General features: G+C 35.7%; 3 protein-coding genes across 3 annotated transcripts in view; 2 read left to right on the forward strand and 1 right to left on the reverse strand.

Annotated features, from left to right (window-relative positions):
* LOC125025415 (hydroxysteroid dehydrogenase-like protein 1) overlaps positions 1-1,676 on the forward strand; it is a 5,385-nt gene extending 3,709 nt beyond the window's left edge. Inside the window, exons 5-7 of the mRNA XM_047613409.1 lie at positions 199-328; positions 781-878; positions 1,180-1,676. Coding sequence (XP_047469365.1) covers positions 199-328; positions 781-878; positions 1,180-1,284 — 333 coding nt within the window. The 3' untranslated portion in view covers positions 1,285-1,676. The remainder of the gene's footprint in view (positions 1-198; positions 329-780; positions 879-1,179) is intronic.
* Positions 1,677-4,078: 2,402 nt separating this feature from the next.
* LOC125025414 (very-long-chain 3-oxoacyl-CoA reductase-like) lies at positions 4,079-13,912 on the forward strand. Its single transcript, XM_047613408.1, has 7 exons — positions 4,079-4,486; positions 10,993-11,115; positions 11,302-11,412; positions 11,668-11,888; positions 12,270-12,399; positions 12,631-12,728; positions 12,838-13,912. Exons 1-7 carry the CDS (start codon positions 4,294-4,296, stop codon positions 12,940-12,942), a joined length of 981 nt encoding a protein of 326 aa, XP_047469364.1. The 5' UTR covers positions 4,079-4,293; the 3' UTR covers positions 12,943-13,912.
* LOC125025413 (BRCA1-associated protein-like) overlaps positions 13,436-17,500 on the reverse strand; it is a 17,288-nt gene continuing 13,223 nt past the window's right edge. Inside the window, exons 8-13 of the mRNA XM_047613407.1 lie at positions 17,365-17,500; positions 16,440-16,554; positions 15,994-16,173; positions 15,568-15,702; positions 15,275-15,388; positions 13,436-14,194 (exon numbers count right to left, since the gene is read on the reverse strand). The exon at positions 17,365-17,500 is cut by the window's right edge and continues 8 nt beyond it. Of these exons, the coding sequence (XP_047469363.1) occupies positions 14,039-14,194; positions 15,275-15,388; positions 15,568-15,702; positions 15,994-16,173; positions 16,440-16,554; positions 17,365-17,500 (836 nt within the window). The 3' untranslated portion in view covers positions 13,436-14,038. The remainder of the gene's footprint in view (positions 14,195-15,274; positions 15,389-15,567; positions 15,703-15,993; positions 16,174-16,439; positions 16,555-17,364) is intronic.

The following is a 17,500-nucleotide window of genomic DNA, read 5'->3' on the forward strand; positions in this document are numbered from 1 at the left end:
GGGCCTTGTACATAGAAACATTTAATCTAAAAAGTTAATACAATTCTAACAGGCTTTTGTACATGAAAACATAATTCTAAAAGTAAATAAAGCACATTAAATACACATCAGATTTTAATTCTGACAGACTTTTACATATGAAAACATATAAATAGACTGGAAATAACAATCTAGTAATCACACATTCATTTTTTACAGGCCTTTGTAGACTTCTTCTCTGAGGCCTTAGGTTCAGAATACGAAAATTCTGGCGTGACTTTTCAGACCGTTACCCCTGCCTATGTCTCGACCAACATGACGAGCTTTTCCGAGAAGATTCACAAACCAAGTAAGATTTTGTAATTATTTATACATATTTCTGTATCATTATTATCATTCGTTTTATTCATTTTTTTTTTTTTTTTTTATCTGAAGTGAATTAATTTGAAGTGTTCTATTATTTTGTGTATATTTATGTTATTTAATTTGTGTTTTTCTTCGTTTTCTAGGATTTTTGTCTCTTTGTTGTTGTTTTTTATTTCCCTAATTTATCTTTTTATTTTTTTATTTTTTTTATGCTGTTTGATATTTTCCTAATATATCTTTCCTGTCTATTCTCAACCAGGATGCCGTATAACCTCTTTATTTATCGGTGAATGGAGGAGATCAGAGAACGAACTACCATATACCATATATAAGTTACCACTACCATATATCATATATGAGGTACCACTACCATATACCATATATAAGGTACCACTACCATATACCAACCTTCTTTCATTTCCTTTCTCTCGCCAGGATTCTTCGTGCCTACAGCCTCCAACTTCGCTGCTCATGCGGTGGATACCATAGGATACACCGCTTATACGACAGGCTATTGGACCCATGGCATTCAGGTGAGAACTTTTGCTAGGATGTCTGTCTAGATAGGAGGGGAGGGGGATACCTAAATAGATAGAGGGTAGGGGGGATGTTCGAATAGATAGGTAGCCAGCGATTATGTCTAAATAGAACGATAGGGGGAATGCTTGGGGATGTTTGAAGAGATAGATAAGGTGGTGCCTGAAGGAGATAGATAGTCGGGGGTGGTGGGGGGTAATGTCTGACAGACATAGATTGAATATTTGAGAAGACATGTAGATGATGATAACTGTCCAAATGGATAACCCCATCGCGTCCATATTTTCCGCTTTTCAGGCTTGGATAATGGATAATTTCCTTTCACGATGGATCTGGATGAAGATTCTGAAGAAGAACTGCGAGTATTTACTGAAGGATTCAAAGAAGACCAAAGATGAATGAATACATGGCGGAGGATCAGCAGAAGTGGATGACAGGAAAATAACATTTGGTGGAAAATGTGTGATAGAGCCCAGCTGAGTTTCTGGATGAAAGGGATGAAAATCTGTACAAGTAAACAGACAGCGATCTTTACTTATAATAAATAAATAAATTAATAAATCAATAAATGAACAGATTAGAAATGAAAAAAAAGATAATTAATTAATATGTATATATACACATTTTTTTCTGGTTTTGTATGTTATTCATTTTCAATATAGTCGCCTTCCTTAGCAATACCGCTAATGACCTTAGCTGTTGACGCGGCAGATAATTTTAAATCCTTAGCAATACGCAACCTATGCTTCTGTTTTTAACACTGATTAAAACAAATAAAATACACTTTGAGCCGTGCCCTTGTTTCATTTTGCAACACATGAAATGTTAAAAGAACAAATCAAATTCACAAAGAAGAGAAGACGGGTTTTATAGCAATTCATAACTATTAACTTTAAAGTCAAATTCGGTATGTACATGTTTAGAAGTATCGACTTTTCGATACATAAAAATACTTGAATATTAGATATACCGATAAAAGGATACTGCTATTGGATAGCTAAGGCAAAGCTAATTCCACGACAAACTTGAGCTATAAGCACACCGGGGTTGCGTTTGAAATAATGGTTATTATATTTTCGTATAATTGATGTACTGTAAAATATCGGGTTATCCATTCGGCTGAATAGATTTTTTTAACGAAATATGAGGAGAAAGACCTTAAGCTTTTCCTTTGATTGCTACACTTAAATATTCTTTGCAGATTTTGCAACATGGAGATCGTTTTCTGTTATGCTGTTTCCTCACTGACGGGAAGGAGGCACTGGGTTCACAACACCACCTACATCCATGTTAATTGTCGATGGCTGCTGAAAGTGGGGAGAATTTTAAGTTCACTTTTGCAGGGCTTGGCAGACAGGACAAAGGTCATTTACTAAGATAAGGCCTTCGACCTCGCCCTGATCCCTTCTTTGCAGAGTCTGAGATCGATGTGCTAGAGGTCGATGCAAGGCCTAATCGCCGGCCACTCAAACTATGCAACATGCATCTCCTGTAAGAAAAGGCCCTACCTTGTCCTTGGGTGGTCACCATTAAACTACAGAGCTGCATCAAGCGTTTGTGTTTGGAGGTATCTCCCAGTGCTACAGTGTCACTCAGGTTACCAAGCACTGTCAAGCGACTGGAAATAGCCATATGAACCCCCAAGTCTTTGCATATGAAACATGCCATGGCAGTCACTGAACCAAAAGCTGATTTTGAGGTGGACCCATAATATAGCCACAGCCTTAGCTAATTCACCCACATCGGCGTACCAGTGATGTAGTTTGGGGTGCTGACGTATGTCTCTAAAACATCAGATCATCCTGGAGGAGAGGCTCTTCACGCTGATATCAGTTCCCGAGCCATGGAAGCCGGCTGGCATCATGTAACCAGTTCGATCACAGCCGGATGCCATAATGAAGTCACCAAGTACAATTGTTATCTGCCTCAAAATCAAGCTTTGCTTGCCACGTGAAGTTTATTCATGTTGGCAGGAGTGTACACTGTGGTTCGAGACATGGATCATTATACACTCACTGGCTAGAACTCCCTCTGCTACCAAAGGCTGAAGTCTATTGAAAATGGCCATGGCTACCCCGTGAAGATGGCAACCGTTGCTCTGGCCCAAACGGTAATTCGTGAAACTACCCTCAACGATCATGTTGCTGGCAGTTTTTTCTTCTCAGAGAGGGCACTTTCACCTTCATTTCTCTCAACAGTAGAAGCTGGTCAGGCTGAAGAGTGATGGTCTATGCTCCTAATTGGATGGACCATCTGAGATTAAACTTTAGCCAATAATCCCATCTCCAGGCTGGTACAGTGGTAAGGTAACATGTCGGCCTCTCATCCGAGGGGTCGGCGATTCGCGTCCGGCAAAGGAACGGGTTTAAGCTATCGCCTGGAGATTATTGCTGTGGCTGGGCCCACAGTGGGTAAGGAGTATATATATATATATATTATTTACTCACACACACACACACACACACACACACACACACACACACACACACACAAATATAGAGAGAGAGATACACACATGTATATGCATACATATATATACATGCGTGTGTGTGTGTGTGTGTGTGTGTGTGTGTGTGTGTGTGTGTGTGTGTGTGTGTGTGTGTGTGTGTGTGTGTGTACATATAAACAAACACACATACACATATACGTGTGTATATGTGTGTATATATATGCACATACATACATACATACATTCATATATCTATATCTATATATATACATATATATACACACATGTATTACACGCACACGCACACACGCACACACACGCACACACACACACAGACACACACACACACACGCACGCACGCACGCACGCACGTACGCACGCACGCACGCACGCACGCACGCACGCACACACACACACACACACACACACACACACACACACACACACACACACACACACACACACACACACACACACACACACACACACACACACACGCATATACACGCACGCATATGTATATATTGTAGTGAATCACGTTCATGTTTAATATCACAATTATGCCATATTCAACTCTCAGTGATTAAAAGTTACAAATTTTGTCACTTACTTCACTGTACCTTAGCCCTAAGAAAGTACACCTGTTTAGCTAAATATCTGTAAAACGCTGAAAAAAACAACGGAGCTCTGCTTGATTATGAACTTCGTTCACTTTGAAAAGCCGTAGAATTAACGAAAACTGTATATTCAATACTTGTCGGAGGATAGGCTTCAAATAAAAGAAAGAAATATATTTGGCAGCTTTCCATCATTTATCTCATGACAAGATTTTCCTCACGATAAGATGACGATAAGCTTTGAAATTCGTCACAGCATCTACGACACCGATGGATAACGGCAAACAACACGCGAGAAAGTTCTGAAGTGAACGTCATCAATGGTCGTTTAGAACAGAGGCAGCAATGATTGACTTTGAAGATCTCCGGTTATTCCCAGGTCTTGAGGCCATGGTGAATGTCTTTATGGTCCTTGGCATCCTGACGGCTATGAAGCTCGTTGGGAGGACAGCATGGGATGTGGTCGTGGGTCTGAGGGCGCATGTGTGGTCTAAACTGTGCAAGAAGAACTTAGCGAAGACTTACGGGAAGTGGGCAAGTATGTATAAAAAGAGAGTATGGAAAGAAATCGTACAAACATACACAGATACAAGGGCAAACACAAACACGAAACGACGTGCACATACGAGCACACATAGACCTTACACTTAACATCACACTCGCAGGTCCGCAGGGACACAGATAAGATCAAGACAGGCACATAGGCATGAAGGCACACCTTTACCCGCTCCCACTCCTGCTCCCGGGCCCACACTAACACACGCACTCAGGCTCAGGCTCAGGCTCAGGCTCTGGCTCTGGCTCTGGCTCTGGCTCTGGCTCTGGCTCTGGCTCTGGCTCTGGCTCTGGCTCTGGCTCTGGCTCTGGCTCTGGCTCTGGCTCTGGCTCTGGCTCTGGCTCTGGCTCTGGCTCTGGCTCTGGCTCTGGCTCTGGCTCTGGCTCTGGCTCTGGCTCTGGCTCTGGCTTGTCCACACCCACTCCCATCCACTCACACTCATACTCTCTCACACTCATACACATGCACTCACACTCACACCCATACACTCATACACACACACACCTCATACCCACACTCACAGCCTTGTCCACACCCACTCCCATCCTTCTTCTTCTTTCTTCTTTTATAGGGTTTTAGACTATTGTATAGTCAATATCCCCTGGATCTATATTCTTTCTTCTTTCTTTTTCCTTATATTATTTCTATTAGTCTTGTTTTCTTCAAGAATATTTTGGTGTGTCTTAAAATGTAGTAATTCTTTATTGGTGAGAGATCAGCACCTGGGAGTAATAAATCTATATTAGGATTGTTTATTTTGATTCTTTTTAGAGCTTCCATCAGCTCTGTTCTGTAAGAGTGAAATCTTGGACATTGTAGCTTGATATGTTCTATATTTTGTTCTTGATGATGACACCATCTGCATGTTGGGTCATTTACTATTTTTACTTAGTGTAGATGTTGGTTCAATCTTGTGTGTGTTGTTTTGAATCTGGTTATGCAAACATCTAGTAGTTTTGATCTTGTCCATGGTTGGGGTTCTGTGTTTTTTAGAAGGTATTTTTTTGTGTTTAGGATTGTGTTTAATTGTGTTTTAAATTTTTAAAAATATTTTATCCTTATTTGTTTTATCTTTTATCTTTTGTCCTCATATATGGTTATGGGATTTGTTATGTTATGTCCTTTTTTTGCCGCTTGATCAGCTATTTCATTACCTCTTATGTTTTTGTGTGATGGTATCCACTGTATTGTTATTATCTGTTTTTGGTTTGTAAGTGTATATGTCATTGCCTGTATTTCAAATATGATGTGTTTATAGTTTTTATGTTTTAGGTTTGATGTTAGTTGTAAAGCTGATTGTGAATCCGAAAATATTACTGATGTTACTAATCTATTGTTCTTTATATAGGTAATTCCTTGTTTATTTGTAAAAAGTTCTGCCTTTATTATTTCTGTTTCATCAGGTAATTTCCATATTGTTGTTATATTTTTTTCTTGGATATATATGGCCGCTAAGGTTGAGTTTGTGCTTAATTTTGAACAATCTGTGAATATTTTTTTTATAATTTTAATATCTTGTGTTTTCCAACTTTAAAAATTTACTCTTTATTATTTGTTCAGGGACATTTTTTGCAAGATCATCTAAGAAGTTAGTTTCTAGGTTTTTTGTAATATCAAACCATGGTGGAATATTTGGTATTGTTTTTGTTTTTATTGTTATTTGTAACTGTGCAAGTTTCTATTACTCTGTGTACTAGGCCTCTCTTGTCTTTTTGGGGGTTATATATTTTCTATATTTGCTGTTACATTTCTTTTCATTTGGTTATTCTCTTGTTTTTCCAGTATTTTCATCATCTGCATACTTCAATTCTTTTTGTTTGTATTTGATGGGCATTTTATCTGTGAGAGTGCATAATGCTAATATTAGGGTGTTTTTTAAGCAGCCTGTAGCTATTCTTAGGGCATTGTTTTGTATAATTTATGTTTTTTTCATTTCTGTGTTATTGGCTGTTCCATAGATTGAGATTCCATATTTTATTTTGGGTTTTATATAAATATCATAGAATTTTATTAGGGTTTCTCTATTAGCTCCCCATGTTGTTGATTTTTTTTTTTTTTCATTAAGTTTATTCTATTTGAGCAATTTATCTTCAGATTATTAATGTGTTTTTTCCAAGTTAATTTTGGAGCATCAAATTCTAGACCAAGAATGTGGTTATTTGTGAATTTAAGTACTTTGTTAACTATTTGTATCATTGGTATTTCTCTTATTCTGTTTTTTTTTTTGTAAAACACATAAGTTTGCTTTTTGTTAGATTTATTGTTAATTCCCATTTGTTCGCTCATTCTATTATTTGTTTTAACCCTAATTCTAGAATTTTTTTTGCCTCTGCTAGGTTATTATTAATTGCTTTAATGGTGATGTCATCTGCGTATGTTACTTTTTTTTAATTCATCCGTTAGAGTTAAATTCGTTGTCATTATGTTGAACAATAATGGACTAAGAGGTAAGCCTTGTGGGAGGCCTCTTGCTATGTTTTCTTCTGTTGATTTTTTATTACCTATGACTATTTGGTAGGTTCTATTTTTTAGGAAATTCATGATCCAGTTGAGTGGGGCTCCTGTAATTCCAAGTTTTGCTGCTTTTATTATTATTGCTTCATGATTTATTGAGTCAAAAGCTTTTTCCAGATCTAGGCATGCTATTAGAACATTTTTTTTTTTTCTGCAAAAGCTTTGTTAATATGGTATTCTATTATTTGTAGAGCATCTATGGTTGAGCTGTTTGGTCTGAATCCTGTTAGGTCTTTGTTTATTTTTTTGTCAATTTCTAACCACCAGTTTAGTCTATTAGTTATAATGCTTTCAAATATTTTCCCAATACACGATATTTTACTAATGTGTCTGTAAGATTTTTTATCTGATGGGTCTTTGCCTGGTTTTATTATTGGGTTTACTAATGATTTCTTTAGTTCCTTTGGATATTCTCCTTTTTGCCAGTAAATGTTAATCAATGATAAAAAAAATTCTGATATATTTTGGGGACATTTTTTGAAAAATTTGTATGGAATTTCATTAGGTTCATAGGCTTTTCCGTTATTTGATTTTTTTTTTTTATTACAGAAGTTAATTCCTTTAAAGTGAGATTTTTACTTATTCCTGTGTTTGTTTTTTTTCTGTCAAATTCTTTATTTCTGAATAAGTTAGCAATCTTTTTGCTTTTTTGTTATTGTTTCATGAAATTCTTCTTTTAGGAAATTGAGTTTTTTCTCTGTGTCTTGAATAGGCTGATTGTTATCAATGAATAGGTAAGTATTAATTTTGTTTTTACCTGCTATTTTTTTCATGAAATTCCAAATCTTTCTAGTTGGTGTGTCAAAGTCAAGAGAAGTACAGAATTTTTCCCAGCTATTCCTTTTTTCTGTTTCTATAATGGTTCTTGCTTTTGTAGTTTCTTTAAATTCAATTCTGTTTGCATCATTTGGATTTTTCCTCCATTTATTGAAGGCTTTGTTTCTTTGTTTTATGATTTCTTTACAATTTTGATTCCACCAGGGTTTGCTTGGTTTATTTTTATTGACTTTATTATCAAATTTAAAATATTTTTTACCAGTGTTTTTATTAGGTCCATTATTTCTTTCATTGAATTAATTCCCTTGATGTCATTGTTGACTAATTCATCTTAAAAATGCCTCCATCCTTCTTTACTGAAGCTCCATTTTTTTTTTCTATTGTATATGTTTCATTTATGTGGCTGCTGTCTTTTATTATTATTGGAAAATGGTCACTGCCTGAATTTGTGTTTGTTTTATTTCAAAATGGCTTAATTCTGGAGATCCTATCACTAAATCTATTGTAGTTCCTTTCCCTGTTTTTGGGTCCATTCTGGTGATTAGTCCCGTGGGAGTTATTAACATCAGATAGTTTTGTGTAATCAAGTTAAACAAGTTTATTCCTGTTTTATTTGCAGTTTCTATTTTTATATGAGGATTTCCATGACGGATGGTGTGCATTAAAATCTCCTATTATTAATTTAGGATTATGTAATTGTTTTATGTAGTGTTCTAATTCTATTTGTTCTATTTTGTTGCAAGGGTTGTAAATTAAAATTAAATTTAGCCATTTATTCTTATAGCTAATTTTTATAGCTTTTTTTTCTATTTTATTATTTTGTCTCTCATTGAGGTTTATTTTCTTGTATTGTATACTATTATGTTTATAAATCGCAAGACCTCCTCTCCTTCGTTATGTTCTATCTTTTCTTTCTATTGTATAGTTGTTTAACTTGTTGTTTTTTGTTAACCAAGTTTCGCAGACTGCAAATACTTTTGGATTATCTTTATCTATTAAATAGTCTATTTCTGTCTTTTTATTTAAAATGGACCTGGCATTCCAAAGTATTAGTTTATCCATATAAACATTCCATAATGTCTTTTATGATTGGAATTGCTTCTGTAATGGTCTCGTATATAGTTATTATTACAGATTTCTCAGATTTTAAGTTTGCTGCCATGTTTGATATCAGTTTAATTATTCTTTTTATTATTTCTATCCATGAAGGATTGTTTTCATCTCGTTCTATTCTTCTCTCTGGGGTTGAAGTTTTCGTTAGAGGTGTTGGAAGTGACCATGTTATTGGGGAATTAACGTGTTCTTTGTTTTTCATATTATGTTCGAGTATTTTTTTCTTTTGTTTTTTCAAGTTTTGATTTCACTGATGGGTTTAATGTGTCTACTTCTTTTTGGTTTGCTTTTTTTTGTTTTGTTTTGTAGGTGTTTTCTGAGCTTGGGTTATGTTTTGTGTTTGTGTTAAAGTTTGAGCAAATGATTGTGTTATCTTTGGGTTTGTTTGTTGTATGTTGTTTGTGTTGTCCTCTGGTTGTTCTTCGTATTCAGAGTTTGAGTTGTGTATCTCCGCTGTTGTTAGTATGGTGTTTTTGTAGAATATTTTTTTGTTATTTTGGTTGTCGGGTTTAACTGGTGTAGAAGTTTTTTAACTTCTTGGTTGTTATGTGTATTATTTTTTTTTTTTTTATTTCCTGTGCTTTTATGTGTGTCTGACGTGTCCTGTCGTATGCTGGGTGGTTACCATTACAGAAAAAAACAGTAAGAGGGATTTGAACAGTCTTTAAACTTGTGACCAACCTGATTGCAATTACTGCATCTTAGTTTGTTTTTACAAGAAATTATCCCATGACCATACATGAGGCATTTGAAACATTTTGGGATAGGGAACGTGTATTGAAACACTTGATAAGCAGTATGGCCTATGGCTACTTTGGAGGGTAGTGGACCTTTGAATGTTATTTTTAGAACTACTTTTTAGAGCTCTTGTGGGTAGCCATTTATTTTCACCTTCTGGTGTTTTGGTTTGCTTGTTCATTCTATTGATTTTTTTTATTTGAGTTTCTGATCCCCAAATTATTCTGATTATTTCTAGAATTTCTTTGTTTTCAATTTCAGTTTCAACTGGGGAAACAATGCCATAGGAGCACCACAGGTTTCTGCTAGAGGCTGGTGGTTTACATAGGACTTCTCAGTCTCCTAGATGTTTTATTTCATTCAAAGGTCCTATTTTGTTTATGTCAATCACTTCAAATCTAATAGCTTTGCCATCTCCAAGAATTCTCACTGAGTTTTCTATGATGTATTTATGAAATTTTGATTTGTTAAGGACATTTATTTGTTTTATAGGATTATTAAAGTTTGAAGTGATTGATTTGTTTGTTATATTAATAAGTACTACATTTTTTTGAGGAGCAACTTGCATTTCTGAAGTGTAGTGTTGGGGTTCCATGGTTTGTCTGCCGGTTTCTTCTTTACGATCCTGTTTGGAGTATGGGTAATCTTCACTATCACTGTCTCTTCGTCTGCTGTTTTTCTGGTGATCGTAATTCATTCCATTGTTATTTCCAGGCAGAATGCCTGGGTCTAGTTCAAAAGTTGAGTTCATAAGCTTTCACTTCACTAAGATTAGGGAGAGTACGTGTTAGCTGTTGACGGTATGGCAGTTAGCCGTCGAGTTCACTCCCATCCAAGCACACGCATATATGCACACTTTTCCTTAACTATCCAAGCTGGCATTCCCATAAACCCTATGCTATAACTTAAATTAATATTTTTAAATAAAGGCACAGACTTTGCAATAGCTTACATTATGATATTCTGCCTTATGAATATTTGATTGCATTTTCTTTTTTCTGAGCAAAAGTGCAAGTATATTAATGAGTGTGAACTAATATGAAAGAAAAATGGCCACAGTATTAAGGGGAATACCAAAATGCAACTTTTTTTATCAGACTATATCTCATGACATGGTAAAATCAAAATCAAGATCAAGAAAATTTGGACTATTTGTACAGCAGATGGAATAACACAAGGCAAAGAACTGATTCACTGAGTATCCTTTATCTGAAGTGGAACCTAATTGGATTGGAAATGCCAATATGTTCAAATTCATTTCTTACTGTGGGTGTTTATTTCCCTTTACTTGGATAGATAAATAAATATAGAGGATGAGTTGATTAACATATGAATATTTTTTCCAGTTGTAACAGGATGCACAGATGGAATTGGGAAAGCTTATGCTTTTGAACTGGCAAAGAATGGTATGAACATTATTTTGATATCTCGAACTGCAGAAAAACTACAGAATGTTGCTTCAGAGATTGGTGAGTTTGGGTTTGTTAATTAAATGATAAATATCTGTAATGAAAATGGTGTCATTTATCATACTTGTTTAATATTTTGATTGAAATTCCAGTGATACAGATGGAAGAAAACTACTTGTTTATTAATCTACTTTTGACTGATATTTAAATATGAAATAATTTGATCTCACAGTATTGGGCTTACAGGTAGAAAGTTTGGAGTCAAGACCGAAAACGTACAAGTAGACTTCAACTTGGGAAAAGAGATTTACTCCGTAATTGAGAAAAGCATTGAAGGAAAGGAGATTGGCATCTTAGGTAAATTTTTAAGAAACTACATTGTAAAACAGATACAAATTTTTTCTGTAGTTCAAAATAAAGTTTTAATACTTTGTATTATATATTATATCTTACTTATTTTCATTGATTACTGTATCACTAGATACTGAAATAATTAACTTCAGCCTGTATTCTGAATACAGGCTAAAGTTAACACAATACAGAGTTATAGGATTAAGAAGCAAGAACTTGACGTCATGTTTAATGTTTCACACCGACTTTCATCTCTTTTAGTAAACAACGTGGGAGTTATAACCCCTCACCCTATGAGTTTTGGCGAAGTGAACAACCATATTCTTTGGAGTCATGTTAATGTGAATGTTGCATCTCCTCTGGCAATGACCAAGATCATCCTCCCTCAGATGCTCAAGCGAAGAAAAGGGGCTATAGTAAATTTGGCTTCCATAGCTGGCCGATGTCCTATTCCCCTCCTCCAAATTTACTCTGCTTCAAAGGTAATGCAGAAGGTAGTTTGTTGTTCTTGATGGATGCTAGTAACCTTGTGCTACTAGGTAGCTTTATTCTGCTCTTCAGTGATTTTTGTTTTTCTGTCATTTCCTAATCATATTTCAAATTTAAAAAACTAGACATGCTCTAAGTATAATTGTATTAAATCATCTGTAAAAGACCTCCTCAGCAGGAATATGTTTTCAGACCAGATCTTATTCACTAATACTATAATCAAGTGTAGGCCTCATTTTAAGAGATACTTTAGCATGTACAATTTTGATTAAATTCTTACATGTCCAAGGCTGGAATTACAATACTTTCATTCAATGCAGATTCTTGACTTTCTATTTGGTATTTAGTAATATATTTTATTCTTTATTATTCAGGCATTTGTAGACTACTTCTCTGAGGCTTTAGGAGTGGAGTATAAATGTTCAGGCATTACAGTTCAGACCATTACTCCAGGTTATGTATCAACCAACATGACAAGCTACTCTGAAAAGATCTACAAGCCAAGTAAGGAATAGTTAATAGCTTCAAATACGCATGCATATACAGATGCACACATATGCACACACACACATGCATGCATCTATGTATGCACATAAACATACACCCACCAACAAATAAAAAAATAAAAACATATAAATAAATTGTAACAGATAATCTACACTGGAAATAGGAAAAAAAACAAACGTATAATTTTATCTCGTCTTTACATTTTGTATGTTTTTTCACATCTACCAGGTCTTATGGTGCCAACTGCCTCTAACTTTGCTGCACATGCCCTGGACACTCTGGGGTATACCAGTTACACCACAGGCTACTGGTCTCACGGGATAATGGTAGGGTTCATTACATATAGTTCTTGATTACATACATACAATCTGTAATTTCATTTGCAACTATAGCATTTTAATTCATCACATAGCAGACTTTCTGTTACTATTTCAGGCTTGGGTTATAGACAACTTTGCACCGAGGTGGATCCTGATGAGAATGTGTAAACTGCATAATGAAGACCTATTAAGGGACATGAACAAAAATAAAAGAGAATAAGTGGATCAGAAATTACCATCATAGGAAAAGAAAACACTTTATTACAAATACACAGGAAAATGACGGCAATTCATTGCAGAAATGTCAATGAACTACTTGAAACACAATCTTTGAATGTAATGGTAAAAAAATAGCAAGGTGATGAAGAGATGAACACCACTTTGCTGTAAATTCTGGAGGTGCAAGGCAAAAGTACATGCATTAGGAAAACTGTTGTGTGGAAGAATTAACCGAGATATATTTTGTATGTGCAATTGTAATTAAAGTAACTATAACTGCATCTTCTTTACTTTGAGAAAAAATGCTATGGATTAGATATGCATAAACAGCTTGTAACCTTCCATGCATAATACTTTGTCTCTAAAATTAAAATTATAATTTTTTCAAGCAAAAATATTAAATTATATTAAAAGTGTCTTTTAGCTTTTCCTGTTATTTTTTGCATTATACTTTTGAGGAACTATACATCAAATAAGAAAAATGAAAAACATGAGACCATAAAAATAGTTTTATTAATTCTTTTGTAATTTGAAATAACATATCAGTTATGATAATTATATTACTGAAGAAAAAAATAACTGGGAAAAGTTATATTTACAATTCCCAATAGGTGATTATAAAGATATGCCAAAAGGAAAATATGTAAGATAATATTTACAATTTCCATGTACATAAACATAATATTTTCAATATTTTTTTTTTTTTTTACCTATACTGAGATTAGTTTAACTTGAGATATCAGTCAGAACACAAATCTAAGGTACATACTAAGGTCCTAAACATTTAAATCTCATACTCATGTAAGTAACAAATATTTTGTATATATATAATCATCACACAACCTAAATAATTTCAAGTTTAATTGTACTTGTACAGATATGATCTATTAATCACTGAAAATACTGACTAGTTTAACTGAATCTTTCAACTTAATTACTGTTCCAAAAAAAGAGGAAACAGAAAAAGAAAATTTACAGAAAAAAAAAAAAAAACTTTGAACAAGTCTTTTTGCACAATAAGCCTGGTCATCTTAGCAAGCTGTCCCAAATTAGAAAATCCGAGGAAGTCACCACAAACTGGAAACTTCTCCCCTCCTTTACTTTCTGTGTTTCCGTCTCGCCCCCTGTGGCTTCGCATTCTCGTTTGGGATGTAGACCTGGCCGCCCTGGAGCTCTGGGTTGCAGTTGACTGTGGACAGAGCCTCCAAGTGGGCCATCACATCAATCACTTGAGACTCCAATTCAGCTATTTTCTGTGGGGAATCCAAGCATTCTCATTATAAGTTTTGCCTTGACAGCAAATAATGCTAACTCAAATAACCACAATGATGTGTGTTGCATCCATTCTATTCCAATCTTAAAAGCAAAAAGGAAGAATGGAAGATAATGTATGTAATAATATGTAACAGTTAATATCCAATATTTATACATAATATAAAATACTGAATATATAATTTGGAATACATCAATTTATGATCTAAGCATAATTAATGAGTTGCATATCTTATGCATATTTATGTGGGGTATTTAAAAAAGTTTGGAGAAAAAAATAGCAGAACAAGAGTACATTCAGATTCTTTTATTTTTCAGAATATATATATTATATGCATTAAGATACTTCTGTAGGGTATGTGTCCATTCTACTTAATTTTCAGAATCAAAATAATAAATCCATATTTTATCACTAACTACTTTTCTTTCAAAATAATAAATCCACCACACCCAAAAACACACACACACACGCACACACACGCACACACACGCACACACACGCACACACACGCACACACACGCACACACACACACACACACACACACACACACACACACACACACACACACACCCCACCCACCCACCCCCACACACACCCACCCCCACACACACACACACCCACCCACACACACACACCCACCCACACACACACACCCACCCACACCCACACCCACACCCACACACCCCCACCCACACCCACACCCACACACACACACCCACACCCACACCCACACACACACACCCACACCCACACACACCCACACCCACACACACCCACACCCACACACCCACCCACGTCCCCACCCCCACCCCCCCCCACCCACACACCACACACCACACCACACCCACACACCACACCACACCCATACACCACACCACACCCACACACCACACCACACCCACACACCACACCACACCCACACACCACACCACACCCACCACACCACACCACACCCACACACCACACCACACCCACACACCACACCTACACACCACACCACACCCACACACCACCCACACACCACACAAAAACTCTCTTCTACACCTATTGTCTATTTACCTGATCCTTCTGCTTGACCACATTTTCCAACTTCACGACCTTGGACACCCACTCCTGTTTTCCTTGACGCATGGACAGATTAAGCTCCTGCTCTGTTTCCAGATCTTTGGACACCTGAAAAACAGACGTCAATAATGTGTGACTCAATCCCACTTTGCTGACATCAAATCTGAATGAGGTGGAATCCCATCTAAATTGATAAACTATGCTTAAATTCATAGTAGACAATTTGGTTAATATCTGACAAAATATTGCACACTGCATTCAACTACTGAAATCTCTGAGAACCTTACCTTTGCCAGTTTACTATTCAGTTGACTGATCTTCTTATCAAGTGTAACTTTCTCACGTGTAACAGAAGCCAACTCTTGTTTGACTGCCTGCATTTCTTCACTAAGTTTTTTTACAGCTTCTTTTGATTCTTCTGCCTATGAAATATATATATATATATATATATATATATATATATATATATATATATTATTCTTAAACTACACTGTAATACTGTAAAATATACATTAAAAAAACAACAGAATATCTAATCTTAATACTAATATAAAGAGATTTAAAAAATTTAACATTGTAAGTGAAAGTGGATTACACAAAACCAAGGAACACACGACCTTATGGTGCTTTTCTCACTATGGTTTGTTCCTTTTTTTGCAAAAAGACTTTATTTGACCTTTAACAAATCTAAATACTTACTGAAAAGAACTTACCTCATGCCATGCCTCTGCTTGAGCTTCTGTTATCTTGTTTTCAAAGTACTGTCTTTGTGACTCTAGCTGCGAGGAAAGGAGGTGTGTGTATTCCAGCTGCAATGCTGTCAACTTTTCTTCTCCTTGAACTAACTCCTCCTTTGTATCAGACACTGGTGATGTTCGCTCATATGATACAACCTGCACAATGTTGTATTATAAGCGTAAATAATAGGTGAAACAATCCTTTTAAAATTTTGCATTTTTTTCTGACATAAGGATGCATAAACTGAAAAAAGGAAAGTATAAAAGTCATGAAAAACGAGAAAAATATTAATTTCACATGAAAAAAAAAAGGGTTATTTGATTGAAGAATGGAAATGCCACTATTTTAGAAGCGTTCTTTATTTCAGAATAATCACACCTTTCTGTGATCAAATACTGAAGATGACCAAGTCTTCACTTACTTTGCCATCACCTTCACTCTGTAATAAGCGGTGCACATAGTTATCTCTCACATAGTCCCACACTCTGTTGTTGCCCACTTGCAGCGAGAACAGGTGATTGGTCTCCATGAAGTGTCTGCCAATAAGGTTGGCATATTATTTCACAAGGAATATCAATTAGAATTTAAAACTACAGTTGATATATAAAGTGTAACACAAGTCAACACAAAATTCCATTTCAAGTGCTCTGTCTCTTTTACAGAAAAGCCCTTAAATACTGTACAGGTTGAACATTATTAATATGACATTCACTGGTGTGGCAACTTCAACAACTCAAGAAAATAATTAAATCTGGCATTCATTACTAGTTTACACATGACTGCTACTTTACCAACTCTGGCACCACCAATACCCCAGGCATCTACTACAAATGACTTACTGTGGCTTAACCCCTTGCCGACAGGTATGACGTGTAGGTACTTGCTATGCCCACTGTGAGTACTTGTAGATGGCTACACTTGTACTAAGTCACCAATGAGCCAGTTATGAGTACTGCCTGTCTCGCCCGTTCACCCTTTTCTTTGATTTACAAAATATTTTACGTTATCTTATTCTGCTGTTACTAATGTTAAAAAACATTATAATAATTATAATGTTTATAATAAAAATAACACCATCAATATTCATTGCATTAGTAAAAAATACGTTTTACCCGCCAATTCAAATCACGTAAAGTCACAAGGCCCACTAATTGACTCCTTTGTGGCTAAGCACTAGAAGAGCCATCTATGGTCCCCAGCAGCATTGGATTAAGTGTATATTAGCTTGGATTACTGATATTTACCTCAATAATCAGTGACAGAGTGCAATGTACACATTATTTTATCCTTTCCTCTTCACCTTTCTGTGAAGTCCAATATGCAAACATAAAAGCACTAATACAGACCTGTGAGCATGTCCTCCTACATAACGCCCACATCCAACATGGCCACATATCAGGCAGATCCACAAGGAGTCAGCTGACCCGCACAATAAGCATCGTTGGTCTGGCGTCTCCTCTGGGGTCTGACAGTAACGGCAAA

This window comes from Penaeus chinensis, chromosome 5 (genome assembly GCF_019202785.1).
Source record: "Penaeus chinensis breed Huanghai No. 1 chromosome 5, ASM1920278v2, whole genome shotgun sequence".
Classification (NCBI taxonomy): domain Eukaryota; kingdom Metazoa; phylum Arthropoda; class Malacostraca; order Decapoda; family Penaeidae; genus Penaeus; species Penaeus chinensis.